Genomic DNA, 25,819 nt, shown 5'->3' on the forward strand with positions numbered 1-25,819 from the left:
GATTGTATCTCGAACGTGTAAACGGTGATACGTAAAGTATCCAACGACAATAACGACTAAGATTTCATCGTGAACGGGATAACACGACGTGACCCTCTTGATATTTCCGTGGAGGCAAGCTATTCTGTGAGGTTTCGTTGCGCCATCGTTCGCGAAAGCGAGAATTTAAGGGGACTGGAGGACCAGAGATTGCTGAAAAATTATGCTTGTTTTTGATAATATTTTGTCTTTGAAAATATTAATATTTGATAATATCTTGATAATATTTTGTGACGAAATGAATAAATGTGCGAGAATGAAAATTTTAGGTATAGTTATACAACATATGAAAAGTAGAAAAATTTTGTTTATTAACAAATATTCGTATAAATATACGATATATATATAGCTGAAATATACTCTCCTTTTTTTTTTTAAATTATCGTTTTTGCAGTAATATCTCAGCTTCCGATGGTCCGATCAGAGCGAATTTTAGCTAGAAATCTTGAGGAGGATCTTATCGTTATCCGGTGAACCAGTAGAAAAAAAAATCGAACAAAATTAACAAACTGGCAGCTGTTATTAGGAAAAAATTCAAATTCTTCATTTCTTTTACAATAAAAAGATTAATATCCCGAAATGAAATATTTTGACGGAGTTGTCCATGGTTCACCTGAGAGCCACATGAACAAACATTATTGCTTTAAAATTTCAAATCGATACGAAGCTCAGTAGGAGAAATCATTGCAAAATGTTGAACAATAAAATTTCGAGAAGAACGCGTTTAAAATTTAAGTGGACGTGTCAATATTGACAATATATTTATATGAATATTTGTTTAAAAACAAAATGTTTCTACTCTTCATATGTTATGTAAATATATGTAAAATTTTCATTCTCGCACATTTATTCAGTTCGTCAGAAAATCATTATCAAAAACAAGCACGACTTTTCAGTAATCTGACCCTCCATTCCCCTTAATTTAAATCCGATTGCTTCGAGTCATTTTCCCGTATTCGATGAATCGAATCAAGGCTTTGTTTACCTTCGGTCTATTTGGCAGCGCGAAGAAATCTCCGCTACCCTCTCACCGTTCTCGCTCATGCGGACAAGGGAGAGACGGGCTGGCGGCACGCTAGCGAGCCAATTCTGCTGTTTTATCGCGCTGCATTTTAGTCGTGCTTAGACTTTGTGTACAGGATGAACTCTAATGACAATTACCCGAGCAGAACATCGTTCCACGGCCGTATGAAAACCCCATCCGGCTTCCAAACTTCGAACAAGGCCCGGATAACTTTATCGGATCCGGCACGTAATAAGGAGTGAATGCCCTGATAAAATTGCCTGAAATCGAGAAACCTGATGAAATGTCCATCAGGACCCAAAAAATCAGGTATCCAAATAATCACTGGTCATCGCTGGTCAGGATATAATCCGGAAAATATCGCAACGACAATTGCCACATTCCGACCGGGGATAAGCACCACTTGAAATTCCTTCTTATGGCTTGCCTAGTCATGCCATGTCAGGCATAAAAAATTGCCGTATTTGATTTCTGCCCGGGTATCACTTTTAATATCCTGCAAACTGTGGAGGAATGAGAGAAAAAGTTATCGAGCAAAGATTGTGCAGTAGATGCTTGAAAATTGCCGTGGACATTTCCAGCACAAAAAGTATCGCGAAAAGTATTTACTTTTCAATTAGTTCGGCCCAGTTGTTTTAATACGCGAAAGAACGAGCGGAGTTTATCTCTGCCGAGGAGAACACAATTTTCCATTTGGGAAAACAAATGAAATTGATTTTCATGTGTATGCATCCTTCAAGCTTCCACTTGCGAAATTATCATCACCGCACGATGATTCACTGTTTATCTTGCAATCACTGCTCGTGCTTAATAAATTTCCCCGCAGCCTTCCGAGGATATTCAATGTGCTAGAGTTCTCATAGATTCACCCCGTGTAACAGCATCCTGGCGCTTCCTGGTACGCCAAGCGCACGTCTACGTGTGGACGCAGCGCAAAAATCCGCGAGTATGACGGATGGTTATCACACGGTACACTTTGCTGGCAAGCGTGCGACCTGATTCGACCTGAGCTGACTCGAAGGGAAGGGAAACTCACCAAATCCGTTTTCCAGCTCGGTCGTCCAAGTTGGAGAACAACGTGGTGAGTTTCGATTCGCCACTGCACTCGTCCCGTCCCATCCCTCATGTCCCACTCGAAAGACCGTTCGTCCACAAGCACTTACATCAGCCATTATCTACGTATCATCACCTCGCTCTGCCACTGCCTCTGTGGCACCCTGTCGAAGACTCTCGCGCGCTTATCGACATTTCGTAGGACACTCGGCCGAGGTATCGAACTGCTCGCCGAAACGGCTCGCTCGGCGGTTGGTCTCGAATAGCACAGTAGCCAAATAGTTGAGGAGGAGAATTAAGGAAGCAATCCGTAGGGCCACTTAGCCGCTCGTCGTACGATCGTCCAATCGTCGACATTTGCGACGGAGGACGAGAGAGAAGCGTCGATTCGAGGGAATCTCTCGTTCGGCCGCTCGAAGCCGAGAAGAATAATTCGCCGATTCGAGGCGCGACTTCGAAATCGTCTCGAGCGGGACGCGAAGGCGCAGGGAGGCGAGAGGGAGGGAGACTCGGCAGGCGGAATACGCGATTCCAATTTTGCCTCGTAATCCGATAGTTACCGAGAACATTAGTATTTCATTCGGGAATATTTTCGGAACGACTTCGCGATCGATTCACTCGCGTCGTTCTTTCGCGCTGAAAACTCGCTCTAAACTGCCGAGCATCCGACTGATGCCGGTCTGCTCTAACTGATGTCGGTCTGCTCTAGTGTCACGACGCTGACGTGTTTTCACGGGCGAGAGAGAACAGACAGACAGAGAACAGGAAAGGTAGTGCGCGAAGGACGGCCTAACCACGAGTCGGGGTCTATCGACCGAGGAGGAGGATCAGAGGGAGGAAAAGGGTCAGAGGCGTGGGAGAGAGAAAGGACGGTGAGAGAGTTTCGTACGGCACGACGTATCCAAATATGTCGGACAGGATATATCGACGCGCGATCGATTTCTCCGGGCCTCGGGATCGCGGTTCGTCGTTAGGCTCGGCTCAAAGTGGCTCAAAGTAGACGCGACGCCTGCTGACGAGTGGCGGGAAGCGAAAAGGCGGAGGGCAAGTCCGCGTGCGAGAGGGACGCGCGAAAGGCGGCGCGGGCGGGAGTGAGCGGAAAAAGGAAGGCCAGAGCGAGAGTGCGATACTCGAAACGATATTCTTTATGTCACGCTAGTTCGCCCGCACCTCGAATGTGGATCGGCATTGTGGTCACCTTATCGGAAGAATCACTGTCTTCTAATTCAAAGGAAAGGATTCATCACCGGTTTCTCCGCCTTGCCAGGTCAGGTTTGCGAATGATCCTATGCATTTCGCTGATCGCACAATTATGTGCCTGAGCTTTTGCGTCACAATTTATTGTCACTTGAATCTAGACGTGCGATAAAGTGAAGTTCTGCACAATCATATTAATTGCTCCGCCATCCTCGCCGCGTGTAAACTTCATATAGCCCAGCTAGGCCGATTCGATCGTGTTCCACGTTGAAAGGCATCGCACGTTCATTATGGTAAGTTCAGCTGCACAAACAGAATGTTAATGATAGCCAACGGATATTCGACACGCATTGACTTCTTCGATAATTCATTGAGATGCTTTCAGAAGCAATCTTCGCCGCATTTTGCTTCCTCATGCGCACTAAACGCTGCATTTTTCATTCAATTTTGTATATATTGTTTTGGTTATTGACATATGTGCGAATTTGAATACTTTTCACCATTGTAAGTTTGATTGATCTTCATTATATTAGTCATTTCAATTTTATATATCACGCCAAAGGCTGTTTACCCGTAAAGTGTCAAATAAATAAATAAATAAATAAATAAATAAATAAGTTCCGCACGGCTCACGTATGCGTCGCGCTTTTAACACAGCGAGTAACTCGAAGTAACATTCGACGCGAAACGCTTCGAGTACAATTTAACGCAGTCGTCGGCAACGTAGGCGACGCGGCGCGACGCGGCGCGGCGCGGCGCGGCGCATCGCGACGCGGCGATGCCGAAGGTGAACTCCTCGCCGGAGCGCGTTCATCCGTCGATTACTCGGAAATGGGCCACCCTCGTGATCGAGCTTGCACGTCTCTCTCAAGCGAGAGAGAGAGAGAGAGAGAGAGGGAGAGAGAGAGAGAGAGAAAGAGAGACTCGAAAAGAAGGCCGTCCCCGAGGGATCAAGTGCGAGCCGTGACAGTTACATCGGGAGTACTTGAGATTAAACAAGGAAGTCACGTCGGCTTGTTGTCCGACGACGCGGCCCGGTGACTATTTCTGCTCGCGAACGAAGCCGACGTGCTCTCCCGGCTTCGTTTCCGCGAGTCTCGACGATTACTCACTCAGAGTGCCGCGGGATCGTGCGACAGCCGCGACGTGTGCCGCGGGAGTCGCGCGTACAGCGACGAATCCACGGAGGATATTCTCGTGTGCCAGCAGTTTCCTTGAACTCGACCGCGTTCGACGCGGTTCTCTCGCGGGAGGGGGGTGATGGAATTACCTGCGCGCGTGTTGCCCCGCAACTTTTCCCAAGACGGGTTAATCGAACCTTCCCGATCTTGCGGTAATTAATAAAGGGAACATTTCGCGAGAGCGATGAGACGCGAGAGACGACGGAGTAGAATCGAGAGAGAGAGAGAGAGAGAGAGAGAGAGAGAGAGAGAGAGAGAGAGGCCGCGTGTTTATTTCGATAATAATAATAATAATAGTAGTAGTAATAATAATAATAATAGGAGTTGGTGGTAATTTCACGCGGCAAAAGAGAGTGGGCTTTTAAAAAGCGACCTACTTTCAAAATTGATCCGTTGAGCGAGGGGGGAAGCGTCGAGGAGGCGGTGCTTCGGAATTATGTTCGGGAAGTAACACGCGCGGTCGACGCAATTTTTAGCGATCGCCGGACCCATGCGATGACTCGCATGTCGAGTGACGTGGACAAACGCTCGATTGAAAATCACGCGAGAAGGAGATCGATAAAAAATCCGCATGAGAACCAAAGTGGCGCTTCGCGAACAGTGTCTTTCCACGAAAAGATAAAAAGCGATTATCGCGTCTGCATCGTTATCTCGCAATCACCGGAAATTCATAATCTTTTGTCCGTTAAAGCGCTGACACGTAGCTGACGATAATAATAATCTCTCGAAGGTATTTTGTTTCTTACAGCATACGCGTAGCTGATAAGCGACGCAGCTCATGTCAGCTGTCGAGGAAAAAGCGAACGGGCCACAACCGTGATCGCTTTCTTATCTAAGATAGATAAAAAAATCATTATCTCGTTATCTTTGCGTCGGCCGTGATGTTCCGCCCGTCACGATCGTCCATCCACGTCCTTCGACGAAGTATGCCCGGTTTATTTAGAGGAAGTGCCGCGCGCAACCCTTCGCGTACCCCCCGACCTCTTCTTACTCGATTCACCCTACCGCGTCATTCGGTGAACGTCCGCACGCACGAAGGACGAACCCTTTACGCGAACTGATGTCACATAGCCACCCTCACTTTCGCACGGGCATGAGCGAAAACGCGCACACGTACGCGAGAGCGCAGCCATTCGCGCTCGTCACACCTTGATCGTCACACGGAGCGACCGCGATGGAAAACAGCCGTCGGGCTGCGGTTATGGCTGGCGACTGGCGCGGGCAAGTCGCTCTGACAAATTTCTAACGAGCCTCGAGAGACCCCCTCTGGGAAACGTCGAGTCACCTGGAAAGTCAAGCGTCGGAGAATCGCGTGGGGAGTCCGCGGCGCGGTGACTCGACGACTCGTCGCAGCTCTGCGGCAACTATCAAGTTCCCAGGCAGATAATTCATATCCGCCGCATCTTGAGCGGAAAAAGCAGCTCGGTAAGTACGCTTTGCGTACTTTCGTACGATTTTCTGCTGAGCCGCATCGACGGTTTACTACGTCCTGCTGCAACGTGTTTACCGAGCGGCCGCCATTTTCGCCAGTGTGCTTTTAACACACCGGATCGCGGTAATCCTGGTAATTATGTCGAGGAAATACAAATGCGAGTGTCCGTTCAGTCCGAGGAATCAGCAGCACAACGGCGCGAAACGCGGCTAAAGTCCGTTGGACACTTGGCGGTCGACTACCGATGCGAGCGACACAGTACACACACACACACACACACACATCCACACATAGTCATGCTGCCAATAATTGTACAGTCGTGAGTCCTCGTCCTCACGTCTTGCTCGCCTTCGTGCGCGCTGCACGTTGACAGAAGCGCGAGACACGGGTATCAGCGCGAAGTCAGTCGTTCAGTGGGTGGAGCGAGCGGTCGGAGCACGACGTGGTCGTTGCGCGACGTGTGCATTGTAACCACCTGCCCCGCTGCCAAGGTGCACATTATCAATCTTGAAGAGGAGACTCGAGAGAGCGGCTCGCCGAAGACTCGCGTCGACGCGACGCGACGCGGCGCGCCTCGTAGCGGCTGACTCTCGTCGTCTCACTCTGTCGGACTGACTGTGTCGGCTTAATTTCCCGACGCGCGAGAGAGATCGAACGGATCGAGGCCAGCGGCGGAAGTCGCCGGTGGAGCCGGAAGAGCGAATTCCGGCAGTCAGGTAGATCGCGACGTCATCTCCTGCTTCCCCCCGCTCACCCCGTTCTCGACAGATTCGGTTTACCCTCGGCGGTTTACCTTCGGCGTAACATCTCCCTCGGTCGCCCTCGCGAGCTACTCTTCAAGCTCACCCTGTTCTCGAAGTCACCCCCGTACTCGCGCATATACACTCATCATGCACACGCACACGCACACCCACACATACACCTCTACATGCATCCCCGTGTGCCCACGCACACGGTGCGCCCCTGCCCCCCCCCCCGTTTCCGCTCGCCCATCGAGCTCTCCGCCCTCCGCTCTCACCCCTCGCGAAAATCGATCCGCCACCGGCCTGGACAGCAGTCCACGTCGAACGGCTCCGACCTGCACCCTTCTCAACGAGCGTTCGAGAGGGCCAGCTGCAGCGCGGCGTCGTCCGACACCCCGACACCGATCGATCCCCAATCAACGCCATTACGTGGTAAAGACCGGGGGCGGTTGGTCGTCGCTGGTCGACGATGGTGCGCGATCGTGGCCACGATCGCGTCACGTCGAGGTATCCTTACCTTGTCACCGTGCGCGCCGACCGAGCCGCGTCGTTCATCCTCGCCGCCGCCGCCGCCGCCGTCGTCGTCGTCGTCGTTGTCGTCGTCACCGCCGCCGCCGCCGCCGCCGCGGGTTCACCAGCGCGGTTCACCAGCGCGGTTCGCGCACCACCGTCGCATCGAACGTCGCGCTGTCGCGTAACCCGGACTCGCTTCCACTTGTTCTCCGCGTTACACCCGCAACCGAATGACCGATCCTTCCCCCCCCCGTGGCTGTCACTCGGCTCGACTGTCGACGGTGAATGGGTGTCGCGCGCGGTTTCACGCGAATCCGCTTCGATTCCACTCGCGCGATTCCACCTTCCTCCCTCCCTCCCTCCCTCTCTCTCTCTCTTTCTCCCTCTCTCTCTCTCTCTCTCTCTCTCTCTCTGTCTCTTCCTGTCTTCCGCGCGCGGAAACTCCGCTCGACCGCAACTCCCCGCTCGCGAGTCGCTCCTGGCCGCGCGACTCCTCGCGATTTCTCTCTCGCGACCTCTCGCCGTCTCGCCCCTGCGTCTCGCGACTGCGCTCGCACGGTCTCGCCGACTGAACGATAGAAACAGCGCGTGAGTCCGTCGCGACCGGCGGCACCAGACTGCGCGAGAGATTGCCGGACGCGTTCACGGCCCTCCGACACCCCCGATCCCCTTCCAACTACATACCGCCCCCGCAGCCGCACCGGCCGCCGCGACTTCGGCTTCGACGTCGACGTCGCGCCTTCCCCCTTTCCCGTCGTCCACGTCCACGTCCTCGTCCTCGCCCTCGCCCTCGCCCTCGCCCTCTGCCGCCGCCGCCGCCGTCGTCGTCGTCGTCGTCCTTGGCTCGCACAGGCGCATCGCGCGGTGGCGCGCCGCGGCTGCGTGCTCTCACGCGCGCTTCCGCCGCGTTCCCGACGCTTGCGCTCGCCGGTTGCTCTCTCGGCCCGTGCCACACTATCGCGATACTATCGAGGTATCGATAACTGAATCTTCATACTGTAGCAGCGATATGCGCATATTGTTCTTAGCCGCTGTCGCGCGCGGAGAGCCGCTCTGCGAGCAAACAAATCCGTTCAAATCTAAGCGCGCTCGCGGCTAAGGGCTGTCCGACGGTACTGTCCTCTCGCGAGGAGGGGGGAGAAAGCCGAGGGTCTAATCTCGAGAGTCTGGCTGTCGTGTCTCAGACGGGGGAGACGAAAGCTTCCGCGCGAGAGACCGTCGGATAATAATCGGATGTATCCGCTTCGTGCGACATTGCTCCTCGTCGCACGTCGCGCAGCCGCGCGCGCGACGTCAGCTTAAGTGCCGGTTTAATGAAACATGCGGCGGATTTTACGTCGATGATGTAATTCCACTGCTTAGTGATACGTAGAGACCGTCTGCTGTATAAGCGTCTGCTGATTACACGTGCACGCTGCGATAACGATTATTGGCTTACACGTGGCGGATTTCTGCTGAAAGGAGGCGCGCGCGCGTGTTTTTGCGGCTGCATCGCATTTTCGCACAATTACCCTAATTGATGCCGTACTCGACGAGATCTCTGCTTCTTCGCCAAGTACGTCACTGGTTACGGCGCTATCGCCTCGCAGGCTATCCCCGCTGCGACGTATCGTTGACGCGTTTCGATCTCCCACGCCACCCCCGAGTCGGACGTCAGGCGGCGGAGGGTGGCAGCACGTGTTGTCTCTTTTATCTGCTGCTGCTGCTGCTGCTGCTGCTGGTTGCTGCTGATGATGCTGATGATGCTGATGATGACGACGACGACGACGACGATGCTCGCCGCTCGTCAACGCGTGGACGCGATGTTTCGTGCAAGGTCATTGTTGCATGTTGAAGACGGTACGGTATGTATCCTCTGATTACAAGGATTGCCTCTTCGCGCTAGGGATAGCTCTTTGCGATCGCGTCGCGATAGAACGTCAAACGAAAGAGCGCGCACAGCTGCTGTTAAACTCGTTTTAATAAGAGAATCGAGAGAAATTTTAACGACGTTATATATAAGCGCCGATAAATACAATGCCGCGCTACAACAACGTAGCGATGTGCCAAACGAGCGAGCTGTTAATTTTACTCTGGGATAATTTTATTACCCCTTCGATAATAGGATGGCTGTGCGAGAGGGAGTGGGGGAGAGGAAGAAACGTAGAGATTAAGGTGAGGAGAAGTCGTTTCTTATGATTCTCTCTCTCTCTCTCTCTCTCTCTCTCACATTAATCCTGGAGCGACGCGATAACTTGAAATCAAGAGAGGGGAGGGGGGAAAATATACATCTCACGATATCGTGTTCGGTTATTCAGGAGTCATTCGACTGAGAAATAGATTGTTGCGCAACGGCGAGTGGTATCGAGAGAGGAGCGAGAGATGCACATCGAGCGGCGGAGGTCTTGTATCGACTTTTTAATCTTCGCTCGACGCTTTCCGCGAGACTAGGTCAAACTCCCGCGGAAGAAAGGATTTTTAAGACCTCTGAAGCGCTAATACAGGACCAAACCGGTGAAACCGTATAGCAGTCATTGGATTATTTCGTATCCATTTTGTATTAATTTGTATCATTAATCAGAATTTTGTAGTTCGTACCGTTTCGAACAAAAATCATGTAGCGCGGCTAACTTCATATGAAGTTGGCAGGACCGTAACAAAGAAAACTAAAAAACATCAAAAGCAGACATACAAAGAATAAAACACGTACTAATTTGTACGGTCCAATAAAATTTAATATTAAAATCTATAATTATAGATAGTGATAAATTTTATTATATTGTAATTATAGATTTTTCGTAGAAATTATTTCGCACCTATTGTAATTACCGATGCGTTTATTATGTTGCATTTATTGTTGTTATATATTCTGCTACATTGTAATGTTATATTGTAAAGTATGTATTATGTATCAGACATATATGTAAGATAAAATGTACAAAATATATTGTATAAGGAAACATAATTATATAAGAATAAAAATGAATTTAAATATTAATTGAATATGTTATTTGTGTCACCACATTATTTCTTATCCCTCATATACAAACATTAAAAAATTTCATATTAACTCTTCGTTCATTACATTATCATCATATTATCCTGTTACAAAATCGATATAATTGAAAAACTGAGAAAATTTGCAAGTTTTTTAAATTTCCCGCCAAAGTCTTTTCTAACCTCTTCATTTATTATATTATCCTGATACAAATTCTCAAATACGGAAAAGGCAGAATTTTCGTGTTATTCCAATTTCTCGATTTTGTAATAGGGAAATATAATCAGTGAGGAGGTATTCGGGTTTCCCGCCAGAACTTCGTGTTACCTCTTCGGTCATCATGTTATCCTGATACTAAATCTCATATACGGGAAAAGCAAAATTTTCGTGATTTTCCAATTTCTCGATTTTGTAATAGGGGAACATAATCAGCGAGGAGGTATTCGGGTTTCCCGCCAGAGCTTCGTGTTACCTCTTCGGTCATCATGTTATCCTGATACTAGATCTCATATACGGGAAAAGCAAAATTTTCGTGATTTTCCAATTTCTCGATTTTGTAATAGGGGAACATAATCAGCGAGGAGGTATTCGGATTTCCCGCCAGAGCTTCGTGTTACCTCTTCGGTCATCATGTTATCCTGATACTAGATCTAAAATACGGGAAAATCAGAATTTTCGTGATTTTTCAATTTCTCGATTTTGTAATAGGGGAACATAATCAGCGAGGAGGTATTCGGGTTTCCCGCCAGAACTTCGTGTTACCTCTTCGGTCATCATGTTATCCTGATACTAAATTTCAAATACGGGAAAATCAGAATTTTCGTGATTTTTCAATTTCTCGATTTTGTAATAAGAGAGTATAATCAGCGAGGAGGTATCCGGGTTTCTCGCCAGAACTTCGTGTTACCTCTTCGGTCATCATGTTATCCTGATACTAAATCTCATATACGGGAAAAGCAGAATTTTCGTGATTTTCCAATTTCTCGATTTTGTAATAGGGGAACATAATCAGCGAGGAGGTATTCGGGTTTCCCGCCAGAACTTCGTGTTACCTCTTCGGTCATCATGTTATCCTGATACTAAATCTCAAATACGGGAAAAGCAGAATTTTCGTGATTTTCCAATTTCTCGATTTTGTAATAGGGGAACATAATCAGCGAGGAGGTATTCGGGTTTCCCGCCAAAACTTCGTGTTACCTCTTCGGTCATCATATTATCCTGATACTAAATCTCATATACGGGAAAAGCAGAATTTTCATGATTTTCCAATTTCTCGATTTTGTAATAGGGGGACATAATCAGCGAGGAGGTATTCGGGTTTCCCGCCAAAACTTCGTGTTACCTCTTCGGTCATCATGTTATCCTGATACTAAATCTCATATACGGGAAAAGCAGAATTTTCGTGATTTTCCAATTTCTCGATTTTGTAATAGGGGAACATAATCAGCGAGGAGGTATTCGGGTTTCCCGCCAGAACTTCGTGTTACCTCTTCGGTCATCATGTTATCCTGATACTAAATCTCAAATACGGGAAAAGCAGAATTTTCGGGACTTCCAATTTCTCGATTTTGTAACAGGAGAATATAATCAGTGAGGAGGTATTTGGATCTTTAGGAAAGTGCGTGTAAGATTTCAATAAAATAAGAATGTTATATTTAAATATTATATTTATTTATTTCTTTGTTATAGATATATAAGTATAATAAAATATTATACAATATATATAATAAAATATAAAATAATAAGATATGAAATAAATATAATAATATAATAAATACATAATATAATAATAATATAAATAAATATATAATATCATAATATAATAAATAAAGTATAATAAATATAATAAATATAAGATAATGTATAATATTAATATTAATTGTTCTTGTTGTTCTTGAGTTTGTTGGTGGTTGACGATAGTTTCCAAAGGGTTGCAGCGGGTGGAAAATCTGTAAATTAAAAAATGTTAGTTTTTTGTATAAATTATTCCGCATGTATTGTAAAAGTCGCGAGTATAGAAATTTGTTTTATACGGAAATGAATGCAAATATTAGATTTTATTTAGTGATATAAATTAGTGCAAATTTTAATTTTTATATCTCCTTTGTTTTTGCTTCTTTTGTGTTATTCTCTGCTAGCTTCAGACAGATATTTTTAAGAGCTGCCCGCCAATATATCCAAGAGCTCCCGTGTGAGCGGGCAAGCAACATTTAGGCGCGGTCTCGTGTCGGGGCTAATTCACTTCGCTCTGATTAGACGAAAAAAGCGGCGCGCCCTCGCGGAATTCCGATCCCTGAAATAGATATAAATGGATAAGTATCGAGAGAGAGAATGACGCAGGATCAACGTCGTGACACGCGACGACCAAGTGACGCGATCAGATGATTTCCAGATATCCTCTTTGACGCTTTGCTTATGGCAAACGATGTCCCATATCCGAAAACGAGCTCGTTTGCCGAAGGCCGTTCCTCTTTCCATTATTCTTCTACGATAACGCGCCTCTTTAATGCCAGAAGCTTGCGTAAATTCGGCGAATTTTTAGCTATGTTTCTCGTCATTAATAACAGCCGGACAGTACACGCCATGTTTTCCACCGAAACCGATGGACACGATCCACCATCGTGACATTCCACTAACTTTCAAATAATTCTGTCTGATCCCACAACTGGCTTCGGGTGACTCATCTTGCCAGTCGATGGAGTCATAATGCGATAAGACGAACTTTTGCGAGCGCTTGATAATACGAGCGAAAGAAAACACGCGATATCTCGAGTGAGTTGTTTGTATATTTTACATTCGTTCCCTTTCAACATTTTTACACCGTGATACTCGAAATATTGCCACGCTCATCATGCCTCTCCGCGTGTTCTATCCTGAAATATCCCGACAGGTCGACTATTTTCTAATAAATTCCTGAAATATATTCCGAAAACACTTGCCGGTTTGTGTATTTTTGCGCTCCTCTGTCGCGGCTCCAAGTATATTTTCACGATTTATCACGCTGCTCCGGCTATTAACATGACGTTCTCGAATCGAGGGTCTCCCGGCTTTTTAACAGGAAGTGTAGAGTCAATAACACATATGGCACACCATGAAATAACCCTTCACGCAACACCGCGAGTGTGAGTGATGAATGGGAGCCTATTTTTAGTCTCCCTCTGTTCGTCTGTTTACTTCGGGGGAAAAAATACTTCGCGATCGTGGAATAAAATTCGACCTGACGTTTCGCATGTGAACGCAGGGACACGGAGGTGAATCAGCGAGCCCGTTCGAGAATGATGAGAAACCGTAAGTTAAAAACAGCAGAAAACCAAATTGTTCTGTTCTTTTATTTTATTTATATTATTATTATTTTTATTATTTATATTATTATTATTTTCTGCCTGCGTCATACATACACACACACACACATACAGATTCGCGTCATATATAATCGCTCTACGCACAATACATTTGTGAAAAACTAAGATGTTACAGATAATAACTAGAAGCCTACGATTATTATTAATGTTTATTAATTACGGGCCATCCGATAAAAGGAAGAATATTATTTTAAAGCGAGAAATTGCGTCTTTTGGAAACATAATTTGCAACGATAGAAAGTAAAAGAATAAATGAAAAAAAAAATTCCTTCGAGCCGGATTTGAACCAGCGACCTATGGATGTCCGTATTCGTCTTGCCCACTACAGTCCACCGCTCTACCAACTGAGCTATCGAAGGTTCGCGATTCTGTGTCATCAACAAACAAGTTCTATGGTTAGCCATGTTACGATTTACTTGGTCATAAATTAATACACGTAAATTGAAACGCATAAAACATAAACGTTTCCGTTTTTTTTCCTTAAAAGATTTTCTAATAAAAGAACGAAACTATCAGTGATTTTGTTATCTCACCGAAACTCGATTTATTTTATTTGTATGACATATTTGATGCATCGATATATGTATATATATATATATATATATAATTCAATAATAATATTTCGTTATATATGTATAGACTATGTTCGAAAGATTAATTGCATATAAATGCTTGATGTCGATATTGGGGAGTTTCTTTTTCGCGAGATTTTACGGGAGAAAACGTTCCGAAAAATATATTAGCTTGTTCGATGCGGGTAAGGTAATTAGCTGGTATTTTATATTGACAAAATTATTTTCCCTTTTAACGGTAGAAGAGTGAAAAGTTATCGCATCAGCGAGTTGACTTTCATGTGTTATCTGTGTACCTCACGGATCAATTTATAAGTTTAATATTAATGATTTCACGTATTAAGCGAGTTAGTGCGATAAGATTGTGCCAAGGGGAATTCGATCAAAAGCTGTAGGGACGCCTCGTAATCGACAGTGTTTCGGCACCCTCGACCTTTCCCGATAATGTCACGGTATGCGACATCGGCTACCTCCTCGTTTGTACCCGTTCCCTTCTCCGAGAGGTGCTTCGCTTCGTTAGCTGCTCTCTATAACCGTCTACCACTATACGAAGAAATGTCTCGAGGTCGCTCACTTCATGAAGCCTTGTTTCATGTGACGTACAAACACAGGTGTGTGCTTAGGATAAGAACTGTCATCTCTGCGATATAATTTTAACAATAAGAAGAAAAACGAAAAAAAGAATCCTCCGTTTACACACATCAATGCACATCGTGATATATACATGACGTATATAGAATTATATCGAAAAAAAAATTATAGCGTTCGACCGTGACAGGACTCGAACCTGCAATCTTCGGATCCGAAGTCCGACGCCTTATCCATTAGGCCACACGGTCAGTTGGAAGCAACTACTGTAACCAAGTATGTCTGGCAATTTATATGCTCTTTTTGTCGTGTAACAAGTCTGAAATATTCAGATTAATATGATATTATATATTATTATATTATATTATATATTATATATTATATATTATAAGTCGCGAAAACATAGTTTTAGTCTTAGAATTGTTATTAATAATTTATTATTAATGACGATAATGTTGATAATAATATTTCTCAACAATCAACGAGTTATCTTACAAGTTTTATGTAACAGTATCTTTAAGACAATGATATAATTTTGATTAAAATTAATTAATACTTTATTGTGAATAAATTTATTTTTATTGTGAATCTTTTTATATGTAATATTTTTGTCTTTCTTTATTTCTCTCTCATGTCTTTCTTTTTATATTATAATAAATAAAATGCATTATTAGCGTTACAAAGTAAAATTTGAATACACATACAAATCATGTATGTATGTATATATGGAATACATATATGTATATGTATGTATATATTTATATACTATACATATGTATATATATATATGGAATATTAGATATTTCGATAAAACCGCATTTATACTCTTGTCTACATTAATTTGATTTACCGACATATCGACAAGATTGACTTACCAACATATGGACAAGATTGACAGAAGTTACCGATAGAAAGTTATTTAAGTTTTTAAGTTTCTTGTGCTAAATATTGCTAAATCCTGCAGAGATGGCAGGATAGCTGCAGAGGTAGCAAAAGAAGCTTAAAAATATTTATCATCTGCGAGATTGAATGTGTAAATATACGGACTATAGGTTAATTTTTACTATTATTGATTAAATTATAATCCGAATTTCAGTCTTTAATTGAATAGAGTTTAAACTCTAGCTAAAGTATAATCGATGTTAATAAAAACGAACATTAACTTATTTTATCCTTCATTTCTTAACGTTCTTTACAAATTCCCGCCAAAACTGTAACATTCGTTTTTTGTATGTTGGCATTCCTGTATTTTCTCTGCATTTGATACATGGCGAGGAAAGGGGGACTCATCTAACGATACCGTATGATACTTGTTGTTTTTATTTTGCTTACGCCAAAACGAACAGTGTAAATTATATTTATAAGACATTGAAGCGAGTGAGCGTCCAAATATAGCACATCCGTAATATTTATAATCATTAGCTGCTCTTGGTTTAATATAACCCAAATGAATTTTGTTATGTTTCTTTAAAGTGGCATGTATGATACATTTGAACAATTATGTCTCATCAGGATTCACCTCTCTGTACAATGTACGATCGCCAGGATGATTATGATCTCGATGAAGATAACGAGGAATATATGGAGGAGGATAGAGACGTCGAAGATCCAGATGATAGTGATGAAGGTAGGGATATAATGTATAAGTGTGAAAGATACAGACAGAGAAATTAGATAACCAACAAAATATTAACAGAAATTTTAGTTGATACTTAATTTTGAGTTATAATTTTATGCGTTTTATATGTGTATAAAATATCTGTAAATCTAATAAAGTTAATGGGATTTTTTAGATACCGAAGAAGCTAGTGAAACTGACATGGGAAAATCAGAAGAATATACAGAAATTAAAGAACAGTAAGTTTAACACAATGGGTTACTATTTTATATGTCAATAGTAAGTACAATTTTAGATATTAAAATTTAAAAATTTTCTTTAGGATGTATCAAGACAAGTTAGCAGGCTTAAAGAAGCAATTGCAACAGCTAAACGACGGTACACATCCTGACTACAATCGTAAATTGAAACGACTGGAAACACAATATAGGGAACGGTTATTAAATCATCAACAAAAAATTTTTGTGAATTAATTGTGAATAATACAATTATTTGTGAAAAGCTTTGATAAACTAACAGAGTTGTTTTGCTTTGATTTTAGGTTGAGTTTGAATATAATTTACCGAGATTACTTGACGGAATGTGTTGAGCGGGACTATATATTAGAAAAGAAAGCAGCAGTAAAAGAATTTGAAGAAAAGAAAATAGATTTAAAGGAAAATTTACTTACTGACATGGAAGAGAAACGTAAAATTATTGAGTCTGACCGTCATACAATGGAACTTGCAGGTGATTCAATGGAGGTACTAATTAAGTATTGTCTTTTATATATTTTTATATATATATATAACTTATTAATGTTTATTATATTTGTGTATATTTGTTATAAATATTTATATGTAAAATTTTATTTTAATAAGTTCTTTAATTGCAATGAAATTTCAAAATATACCTTTGGAATATTGTATGACAGTTTTGAAACATACTCTGTATATATTCCTATGATTTTATTATGTTCATTTTAAGACGTTTTATTCAAGGTGAAACCAGTAATGACAAGAAAATTACGAAGACGTCCCAATGATCCAGTACCCGAAAAGGTAGAAAAACGACGAAAACCAGCTCCGGCATCATTAAATTACTTATTGGATGAAAAAGAGATAGAGAGCGATTTAAAAACGATCAGTCGGGGTAAAGTACTTACCACCGTTCGTAAGCCAGGTATATTTTTGCCATGTAAATATAGAAAGAAGATATAGAAATTCCTGTTTAATTTACATAAAGCTTATGGATAAGTATAATTATGATGATATATGTCTATATTTACAGTGGTTTTGCCACATTATAATGCAGTAAATATACCATCTCAACATATATCACAATCTTCTGAGACTCCATTAGTAGAAACTCGGATAGAAGATGGAAAATTGTTGTATGAGCGGAGATGGTATTTTCAAATAATCTTTCTTTTACTCTTATACTTTTAAAATATTGATTCGTTAAACATGAAAAAGATATTTTCGTCTATTTGAGGGTACCGTTTTCATCGATAGGTATCACCGTGGGCAACCTGTCTACGTCGAGGGCAAGGATCTCGCAAAGTTCGCGGCACACATTTCGGCAATTGGCACCGAAGCGGTGAGTGTGAGAGTGTAGAATTTGGTAGCATACAGTTTGCATACAGCACATCGTACAATTTATGTTTTTTCTACAGATCTGGGTGAAAAAAGTTTCGGATTCCAGCAAAGTACGCATTTATACGTCGCAGTTGAGTCGCGGGAAGATTTCAATCAAACGACGTGCGTCCTAATTAATTTCTCAATCGCCATTCTTCGTTAAACTTCTGACAAAGAGCGTTTGTTACTGACTGAAGCGGTATCGTCTGGTATCCAGTCGATGATTTTCACGCTGCTGCTCTTCTGCCACCAGTAGAACCATGCTTTCTGGTGGTACTGTATCGATATGTAAATCCAGATGAAGTACGAGAGAATCAGAAACGCCATCATGGAAAGCAGGGAATAAGTGGTCCAACGTGCGGGTGGAAAATTGTCGTAATTATTCATAGCGTAAAAGTCCGCCGCCACCACGCACATGTAAGTGCATGCAATAGTCACGGGGGTGATTATGAGGCACCTCAGCAAGTCTGCTTTTACACCGCGGGCATACGTATCATACTGATCTTGATTTAGACACAGCCAGATTATAATGGACCGAAGGACTTTGTAACGAGGTGTCCGTTCCACCCGGAATTCGTGGCCGCACAATTCGCAACTGGTTCTGTTGCTCTCTTCTAGCCATCGTTCCAAGCACTTTAGATGGATCGCGCCCATTGTCCCCTAATTGCCATGTTGAAATTAGCAATTTATCTTGTAATCTTCTTTGTAAAGTTTTCCAAATATCTATTTTAGCTAAATGTATGTGTATATTAAGTGTGATGTTGAACTTTATAAATTCTGGCAATGATCAAAGTATGTTGCAAGTCGACTAAAGAGAAAAGATTGTATCTATTCTCAGGTCGTAATAAATTAGACGCAAGAAGTTTCTAAAATAGAAACTGTAAAAGTTGTTTTAGTTTTCTTCAGTTTGTAATGTTTAGCTGTCTACTTTTTAGGAACATTGTACAAATAAATGTAATATTTTAAAACCGCATACAAGCCACAAATTGATCATTCCACGAAACTAAGAGATCCAGAGATAAAAATCAATATATATATATATACATATATATATATATATAAACAATAAAATGATTCAGAATGCAAATCTCCGACATCCTTCCTTGGGTCCTAGATTCTCCTCAAGTCGATCATGTACAATTTTGTTATTCCGAACCTTGCATCTGCATGGATACACAACGCGTAATTCTTGGTTAGGATCGTAACAAATGCGACAATTTACGTTTTCCATCGAGTTACGTGATAACTTGGTCCTCTTATCTGACACCGTGACATCTTGCAACTTTGGTTGGTTTACATGTGATGGCAAATTTTTCTGTTCTAATCCAATCTCTACTTTGGAAATAATGCCGTCTAAAATGTCGGCGACTGAATTACTTCTTGCAATCATTGTGAAAATATTCTTTGACGTTGAAAACGTTGAAAAAATTATGTTGAAAAAACAATTGCGTAAAACATGTGATAAATGCGTTACGATTCACAGATGATCCCTAAGAAAAGAGGGTAAGAATTTGTGGCGGGCCTTTTGTTTATTGTTGCATGTATAAAAATTTGTATTACGTTATGGTGGATACAGTTGAGTTAGTCGCGTGAAATAATCTTAAAGAGACATGTAACTATGTGCACTTCGTAATAATTAATGAGTAAACTATAAACGAATGTTTGTCACTCCGCCATCATGTCTACACTGAGGCAATCTTCTCCCATATTACTGGGCGAGGTCTCCAGTTCCCCGATTTCATTTGATTCGCTGGACATATTTATATCAGTTTTATTAACTTTATCTTCAATAAATGACTTTTCTAAAAAAAAAAGTCCCAGGAAGAATGCCTACCTGTCCAAAGAAGGATCATTACTGAACATTTCTGTCGGAACTGTGGGTGGTGCCTTCTCTGGCACAAGTTCCAAGTAAGTCTGACGAGATTCCAAATGTCTCTCTACTTCCTCCGGCGTCATATGCCCATCAGACATTAAGGATATTGGAACCATATTATTCGAGGATTGTACCTAAAGAATGTGTAGAGAGACATCTTTGTTAAAGTTCTCTTATATAAAAATTTCAGTGTTGAACACATCACACGAGGTACGAATGTGCTTACTATAGGTGTGCTGTTTGTCTTAGCAACTTTTGGTGTACTCTTTTTCTTCTTACTGGTACTGAGTGGCTTTGTAACCACTGATGGATGATGAGGAGTATGATTGTTGACATTTATCTCAACTTTTTTCCTGAAAGTTGCAACATGTCCGTGTATATCTTGTTGTCAGTAATCTACTTTGACAATTGTGTTTCATTTACCGCTTAGAATTGTCAAGACGGACAACTTCCTCGTCCGACGACTCGGTCTCATCGCTCTCGCTGAATGATGCATCTACTTTCTCATATTGCAGAAGACGATCCAGTAGGAAGCTCTTGTCTCTGTTTACTTTGAGTAGCTTCCTTTGTGTAGAGCGTAAAGCCTCTTGAAAACATTCATTCTCCTAATATGAAGTACTTCGTTAGCAGATGGAAAATATACAGTGACATATTACAACATTATTTTTTGCATACATAAATCAGGAACTTTAGCTTTCGTTTGAGATTGCGGTATTGGTCTTTATAGTTAGGCACTTCTTCCTCGGGACTATCTTCATCGTCCTCTCCTTCTGCATCTGCATTGTTGTTGCCAATAGATCTGCAATACCATCCGTCCAACATTGATCATCTGCAGCTGTAAGAAAATCACGTGTTTTCTCAGTGTATGCCAGTATTCAGAAAGTTCTTTTCCGTTCTCTCTTCAACTGTTCTTTAGGTTAATCCAATTTCTTTTTCTGCATATCACAACTATAAAAATGTCGTAACACTGAATCCCCGATTAAATGTGCAAACAAATTTATCCGCACAAACAAATATTTTACTTATCCACGTAACTGAACAGATAACGAGAGACTGACAAAAAGTTCTCCAGGGACGCGCTTCTGGCTCATCCCAAAGAGAGGTTAAGTTTCACAAGAAACACGATAACTTCCACGCCGGCCGTTTAACTGGGCGGAGAAACGAATTCTCAGGCTCTAATTAGCAGCGAGATTGACGATGGATTTTGGTTTGCACTCACTTGAAACCCCAAAGTGACTTGTCGCACGTTGCAAGCGCTTGTGGTGACCGATTATTGCGAAGATAAATAAGCTGTTTATGACTGGCTTCCATTCTGGACTCTTTATCGATTCTGTAGTAACTTCAGCGCGTCGCCGGTCGAACGAAAGCGCGCGCGTCGGGTGGCGCTAATACTGCCAACTTGAATTGCATTTGAGAACACATTTGGTATATTTCGTTAACTATACGAAACATACTTTACAATCTATGACTTTAGCGTACAACTTTCAAGCAAAAAGCTTCAAAGCTTTCAAAATTATACGCTATTATTCGGTTCACTCTCATTACTTGCGATGCACAAATGATATTATTTTCGACGTTCGAACGAGTTCAAATTCACGATGGAACTATTTTTGTGAATCTGACTTTCTATTCAAAAATCTGATAAATTTATCGCAAAATTCTAGCTGAGATTAAGAGAAGATCTTCGGATTACTTTATACGATCTATCTTTATTTTACATGTAATTGCATTGCATCGTATGCTGCCTTCTATACATCCGCACATATCGCATTATTGAAAATTATTTCACATAATATATCAAAGAAATTCGTGTACGAATTTTTTACGAGGAGTGTAAAGCGATGTTATGATACTGGGGAAATTCTCATAATCGAAATTGGCAGAGATTCAAAGTTTTAAGTTGACGTTTCTTCAGAATTTATATTTTTGTTCTAATATTTTTTCACACAGTCTGGTCTTTGCTAACAATTTCTTGCCTAAAACAGCAATCTATTTTAATGGTACGAGTTTATGCGTTATCATGCGTTTTCTTGTTATCACGGATCGGTATTGCAAAATTATCACGTTTAATCCCTTCAGACCGACAGGAAACGATATCGATCCTGACGGGCCAGCACATGCGCCCTGAGAGATATCCTTCAGCGTCCGCATGTGCGAGAGGTGAAAACACAACGAGTTCTCGTCGAGAAATATCAGTGAACATGGACAGTCGATTCCATCACCCTTGTTAACACGTGAGAGTATATCTTCGCCCCAAGAAAAATGAGTCCTGGCTTGGGACACGATCCTCTGCCGTCTTACAACATCACTACGATCGGTGAGTTTTGGCGGAAGGAAGAAAATACTCCTGCATCGTGCGACGAGATTTCGTTCTGTCATGTGTCGCGATATCGAAAATTTCTATTCATAAAATCACGAGGAGCGAATCGATGGAACTCGTTGGATTTTTCAATTATTCCTTTTGTCCGTAGAAACGCGGAGTAATGAGGAGAATACGCATTATGCGGATGAAAAGATGTCGCGCATGCGGCGGAAATATTGTCGCCTTTTGTGCGAAGAGAAAGTTTATAATGAAAACCAATAAATCAGTCTATTCATTCTTCTTTATCCCCTTCAAGGAAACGCCGCGCTCTGTTTGTGGCAACAGCCGCAACATGTCTTGTTCCAGCTGGCGAATTTTTGCTTCGTGCTCTCGTATTCGGCACCGTCTTCCAAAAAGGGCATTTTGTTCATGCACTCGGTGCTAATTGTCGGTAAGTATTTAACAATTATCAACAATTTACAGCGAACCAAGCAAAGAAATAATCATAGAAGAATTATTATCTCTCTCATGGTGTCACGATCAATAGCGAAAGCAAGAACGTGCGAGGATTATTTGAGGAAAACATTTCGTCAATTTATCTTTCGGCCGGAAGAATTGGAGATTATCGATAATTAACTATCCGAGTTTCTCAACTACGAATTTCATCACTTCTCCCCTGTCTACGCTCTTCCAGGGTTTGTGTTGCTGTCTGGATGGGCTTGGCATGTAATTTGCGCACCGGATATTTTCTCTTGGAACTTTAGCTTCTTGTTACTCAACATCGGCCAATTAGTGTACACTTTCTATCAAATGAGACCCGTCAAGTTCGATCCCGAACTGGAGGAAGCTTATCACACGCTTTTCTATCCCTTCAAGGTAAGCGTTTCCGCGACGAATCGCGAAGGATTGTCTCGGGTCAATCGTTGAACTTTGGCGATCGCTTTGTACCTCCGTTGAATCTGTTGGACGTACCCGTAGGTCTCGCGTTTGCAATTCAAGCGTTTGGTATCGCCGGAATTCGCGACGATAATGTCCCTCCACGCGGGCGAGGCGTACGCGATGCAGAACTTGACGAAAACGGATAGGCTGGGCCTGCTGCTTAGCGGTAAAGTCAACGTTCTCAGCGACAACAATTTTCTGCACCCGATATTGCCCTGCGAGTTTCTCGATTCGCCGGAATTCGAGAGCTCCCGAGCTTCCGTCGATGACAAATTCAAGGTCGGTCTTTGATTTTCTTTTTTCGTTTTCCCTGTTGTTTACTGTTGGCGACTCTTGGCGTACCGCCAGGTACGGTGGAAGATTAGCCAAGTTATTACAGTATTAGGCTAAATACCTGTCTTAGGTGTCCATCGTAGCGGCGAGTTCGTGCCGATACTTGTATTGGCAGAGGTCAGCCTTGGAGTATCTCCTGGTGAAAGAAACTTACCTCGCGACCGTGTTGACCACGCTGGTGGCGAGAGATATCGCGACAAAGTTGTACGCAATGAATAATAAGGTGACTTACGGTTATTTATTGCCTTCACCTTTTTATTAATTTTTTATTAATTTTATTAATTTTACTTAATTTTTACTGATTTTACTCAATTTGACTTATTTGTAACTGTGATGAGTTATTATTGTTTCTTTAACTTATCTTTAACTCAAGATATTATCAGATCTTTTACCCGTCTTTTGATTCTTCAACTATGCTCTTTCTTTGTTTCACCGGAATTTTAGATAGTTACGGACAAAGGGTCGCACTTGGACATTCGTCTCCCTTCGATCAGCGCCGGTTTAGGGATGAGCAGCGAGTACAGAAGTCCTCGAGCCTATAGACACGCGCTGATTCGTAAGAAAGAAACTAAACCAACGTCAAACAACAGTACGTAGTGTGACTCGAGACATATCGAGTTGTACGATCGAAATGCCGCTTTAACGGACTCTTTCTTAGTCTCAACCGCGCGTTAAGTCGCGTTATTCTAACGTAATCAAGCCACGTTAATCAGCTACTCCTCCTCCTCCTCTCTCGTTTCAGTTAGCATGACCAAGACCAAGAACCGTTCCATCAACAACCTGACGAAGAAGGGCGCGCCGAACATGGAGCCCCTGCCGGAGCTGCCGTCCTGCGACGACCTGGCCTCCAGCGGCGTAGAAAGCTGGCTCGACTCCTCCAGCAAGTACCACAGTTGCGAGATCGTCGACGAGGAATAGCACCACGCCTCCTACTCGAACCACGAGAGCTTGCTCGAAGACGACGAGTTCAACGATCAGGACGCGCAGGCCTTCGACTGCAGAAACATGGACTACTGGGAATCGTATCCCGACAACTAGCGAGCGACACGGAGGGAAATAGCGAAAATCTCTTTCTTCATGTCCAAATAGCGTCTCTGTAGGTCTCTCTCTTTTGGACTTCAACGCTCGCTCGCAACGCTTGTCGACCTCTCTTTCTCTCTCTCTCTCTTTCTCTCTCTCTCTCTCTCTCTCTCTCTCTCTCTCTCTCTCTCTCTCTCTCTCTCTCTCTCTCTTTCTCTCTCGGCGGGACAATTCGGCGAGGTCCACAATCGTCGCTCTTTGAATTTTCATTAAAGAAGAAACCGTTAACGTTCACATCGAAGCACGCGTCCATGCTAATCCACGCATTTTACGATATTGACCTATGTATGTTTGTTGCCCAGCAACGAAGATCGCAACGAAAGCGCCTTTCGGAAGTTACGCGAACAGTGTAAATTCAACGCTCTGTATATATCTGTAAATATCGAAGAACTCGGAGGATTTACAGGGAGTTTTAGCTCGGGAAAAAGGACGTTTGTGAGAGTATTTTAAATAATTTTTAAAAGGAACAAAATATGCGCGTGCGCGCGCGCGCTCACATATTAGGTAAGTGCAACGTTGCTAAGTGACTCCACATAAACGCGCCTATATAACATTTTTGTAAATATCAAAGATCGATCGAGGGATCGACACGATCGACTAGAGAGGATAGAGAATTTCTTACAAAAGACGAGATTTTTACAAGAGGAAAACAAAATAATACACGAGAGAAGAGTGCCCGGATATTCAAGCAAATTAAAAAAAACAACCCGACTATTTATAATTGAATGAATAAAGAGCATGTGCGGTATTTAGCACAAGAGGTATTTCGTGACGGTATTTTTCACAGACGACGAGACCGATCCTCTCGCGTGATTTTATCCTCGATAAGCCGCTAAACGTTCCCGTCTCGGTTCTCCCGCAATTTTCTCGAAAAAAGTTCTCGCGCCAAGAGATAAGGTCATCCACACGTCTACACGTTTACGAATTAAGTTCACCGTGTTAGCGCCGCTGACCTGATTAAAGTTACGCGCGCTCAATTGTCAAATTTCCCAGAAAACGTTTTCAGCCCCCATCCACCCTTAATAAGTCTTACCGTTTTACGAGCACGTTCATCGTGCAAAAAACCGAGCTCCAGCGAAGGAAGAAAGCTCGCGACGCGGTAGGAACGAAACGAAGGCTCGTACGGAGGAACGAACGAGGGGGCGACCAAGCTAGCGAGAGGAGCGAGCGAGGACGAGAGGAGGGTGGAAAAGACAAAGGACACGAGATCTGTGGAAAGAGCCTCGCACCTCGCCGATAATGGTGGAGGGAAGAACACTTTCGAAGGACTCTCCAGGCAAGACCTTCGGCCTCGGAAAGGGGTTAGCGAGCGGTGGTGCCACCTACGCGGAGGGCGTGGCGCTAGTTCTAAGGGTGGCTTAGTATCGCGAGAGCCCC

General features: G+C 43.1%; 5 protein-coding genes and 2 non-coding genes across 14 annotated transcripts in view; 2 read left to right on the forward strand and 5 right to left on the reverse strand.

Moving 5' to 3' along the window:
• LOC105187450 (ABC transporter A family member 1) overlaps window positions 1-7,852 on the reverse strand; it is a 39,469-nt gene extending 31,617 nt beyond the window's left edge. The window contains exon 1 of one of the 2 annotated variants that reach the window (XM_011148253.3): window positions 7,187-7,852. The gene's annotated coding sequence lies outside the window, so the exon portion shown is untranslated. Of the gene's footprint in view, window positions 1-4,871; window positions 5,326-7,186 lie in introns of those variants that run through there. The other variant, XM_025304835.1, reaches the window with a different exon arrangement.
• A 5,935-nt stretch (window positions 7,853-13,787) lies between these two features.
• On the reverse strand, window positions 13,788-13,880 carry TRNAY-GUA (transfer RNA tyrosine (anticodon GUA)). The gene is made up of 2 exons: window positions 13,844-13,880; window positions 13,788-13,823 (listed from the first exon to the last, which is right to left on the reverse strand). It is a non-coding gene; the product is annotated as a tRNA-Tyr (tRNA).
• A 979-nt stretch (window positions 13,881-14,859) lies between these two features.
• On the reverse strand, window positions 14,860-14,932 carry TRNAR-UCG (transfer RNA arginine (anticodon UCG)). The gene has a single exon. It is a non-coding gene; the product is annotated as a tRNA-Arg (tRNA).
• Window positions 14,933-15,941: 1,009 nt separating this feature from the next.
• On the forward strand, window positions 15,942-18,910 carry LOC105187452 (sin3 histone deacetylase corepressor complex component SDS3). 6 transcript variants are annotated; one of them, XM_025304810.1, is made up of 9 exons: window positions 15,942-15,982; window positions 16,194-16,308; window positions 16,475-16,538; window positions 16,622-16,735; window positions 16,841-17,042; window positions 17,280-17,475; window positions 17,569-17,686; window positions 17,793-17,877; window positions 17,954-18,910. In XM_025304810.1, exons 2-9 carry the CDS (start codon window positions 16,212-16,214, stop codon window positions 18,047-18,049), a joined length of 972 nt encoding a protein of 323 aa, XP_025160595.1. In that variant the 5' UTR covers window positions 15,942-15,982; window positions 16,194-16,211; the 3' UTR covers window positions 18,050-18,910. The 6 variants fall into 6 exon arrangements, 5 of the variants coding, with proteins under 5 accessions (XP_025160595.1, XP_025160596.1, XP_025160597.1 ...); XM_025304811.1 differs by having other exon boundaries at window positions 15,966-16,083; XM_025304812.1 differs by lacking the exon at window positions 15,942-15,982 and adding an exon at window positions 16,004-16,058.
• LOC105187451 (E3 ubiquitin-protein ligase MARCH2) lies at window positions 18,075-18,569 on the reverse strand. Its single transcript, XM_019843327.2, has one exon. It carries the CDS (start codon window positions 18,567-18,569, stop codon window positions 18,075-18,077), a length of 495 nt encoding a protein of 164 aa, XP_019698886.1.
• Window positions 18,911-19,410: 500 nt separating the features above from the next.
• LOC105187453 (INO80 complex subunit E) lies at window positions 19,411-21,123 on the reverse strand. Its single transcript, XM_011148261.3, has 6 exons — window positions 21,008-21,123; window positions 20,464-20,623; window positions 20,212-20,393; window positions 20,015-20,141; window positions 19,750-19,922; window positions 19,411-19,665 (listed from the first exon to the last, which is right to left on the reverse strand). The coding sequence occupies exons 2-6, from the start codon at window positions 20,608-20,610 to the stop codon at window positions 19,581-19,583; spliced, it is 714 nt and encodes a 237-aa protein (XP_011146563.1). The 5' UTR covers window positions 20,611-20,623; window positions 21,008-21,123; the 3' UTR covers window positions 19,411-19,580.
• Window positions 21,124-21,927: 804 nt separating this feature from the next.
• Window positions 21,928-25,062, forward strand: LOC105187454 (popeye domain-containing protein 3). 2 transcript variants are annotated; one of them, XM_025304836.1, is made up of 7 exons: window positions 21,928-22,105; window positions 22,260-22,541; window positions 22,785-22,966; window positions 23,069-23,308; window positions 23,433-23,585; window positions 23,807-23,951; window positions 24,105-25,062. In XM_025304836.1, exons 2-7 carry the CDS (start codon window positions 22,520-22,522, stop codon window positions 24,278-24,280), a joined length of 918 nt encoding a protein of 305 aa, XP_025160621.1. In that variant the 5' UTR covers window positions 21,928-22,105; window positions 22,260-22,519; the 3' UTR covers window positions 24,281-25,062. The 2 variants fall into 2 exon arrangements, with proteins under 2 accessions (XP_025160621.1, XP_011146564.1); XM_011148262.3 differs by having other exon boundaries at window positions 22,407-22,541.
• Window positions 25,063-25,819: the final 757 nt, after the last annotated feature.

Source organism: Harpegnathos saltator, unplaced genomic scaffold (genome assembly GCF_003227715.2).
Source record: "Harpegnathos saltator strain DR-91 unplaced genomic scaffold, Hsal_v8.6 scaffold650, whole genome shotgun sequence".
In the NCBI taxonomy this organism is placed as follows: Eukaryota; Metazoa; Arthropoda; class Insecta; order Hymenoptera; family Formicidae; genus Harpegnathos; species Harpegnathos saltator.

Coding starts and splice junctions, on each gene's coding strand:
- LOC105187452 (XM_025304809.1), top strand. CDS start 16,182: ATGTCTCATCAGGATTCACCTCTCTGTACAATGTACGATCGCCAGGAT. Junction 16,736..16,840: donor GAAACACAATATAGGGAACG/GTTATTAAATCA, acceptor CTTTGATTTTAG/GTTGAGTTTGAATATAATTT. Junction 17,043..17,279: donor TTGCAGGTGATTCAATGGAG/GTACTAATTAAG, acceptor GTTTTATTCAAG/GTGAAACCAGTAATGACAAG.
- LOC105187451 (XM_019843327.2), bottom strand. CDS start 18,569: ATGGGCGCGATCCATCTAAAGTGCTTGGAACGATGGCTAGAAGAGAGC.
- LOC105187453 (XM_011148261.3), bottom strand. CDS start 20,610: ATGTTGGACGGATGGTATTGCAGATCTATTGGCAACAACAATGCAGAT. Junction 20,142..20,211: donor CGTCTTGACAATTCTAAGCG/GTAAATGAAACA, acceptor TGCAACTTTCAG/GAAAAAAGTTGAGATAAATG. Junction 19,923..20,014: donor AGACAAACAGCACACCTATA/GTAAGCACATTC, acceptor CACATTCTTTAG/GTACAATCCTCGAATAATAT.
- LOC105187454 (XM_011148262.3), top strand. CDS start 22,051: ATGAGTCCTGGCTTGGGACACGATCCTCTGCCGTCTTACAACATCACT. Junction 22,106..22,406: donor TTACAACATCACTACGATCG/GTGAGTTTTGGC, acceptor ATCCCCTTCAAG/GAAACGCCGCGCTCTGTTTG. Junction 23,586..23,806: donor TGTACGCAATGAATAATAAG/GTGACTTACGGT, acceptor CCGGAATTTTAG/ATAGTTACGGACAAAGGGTC.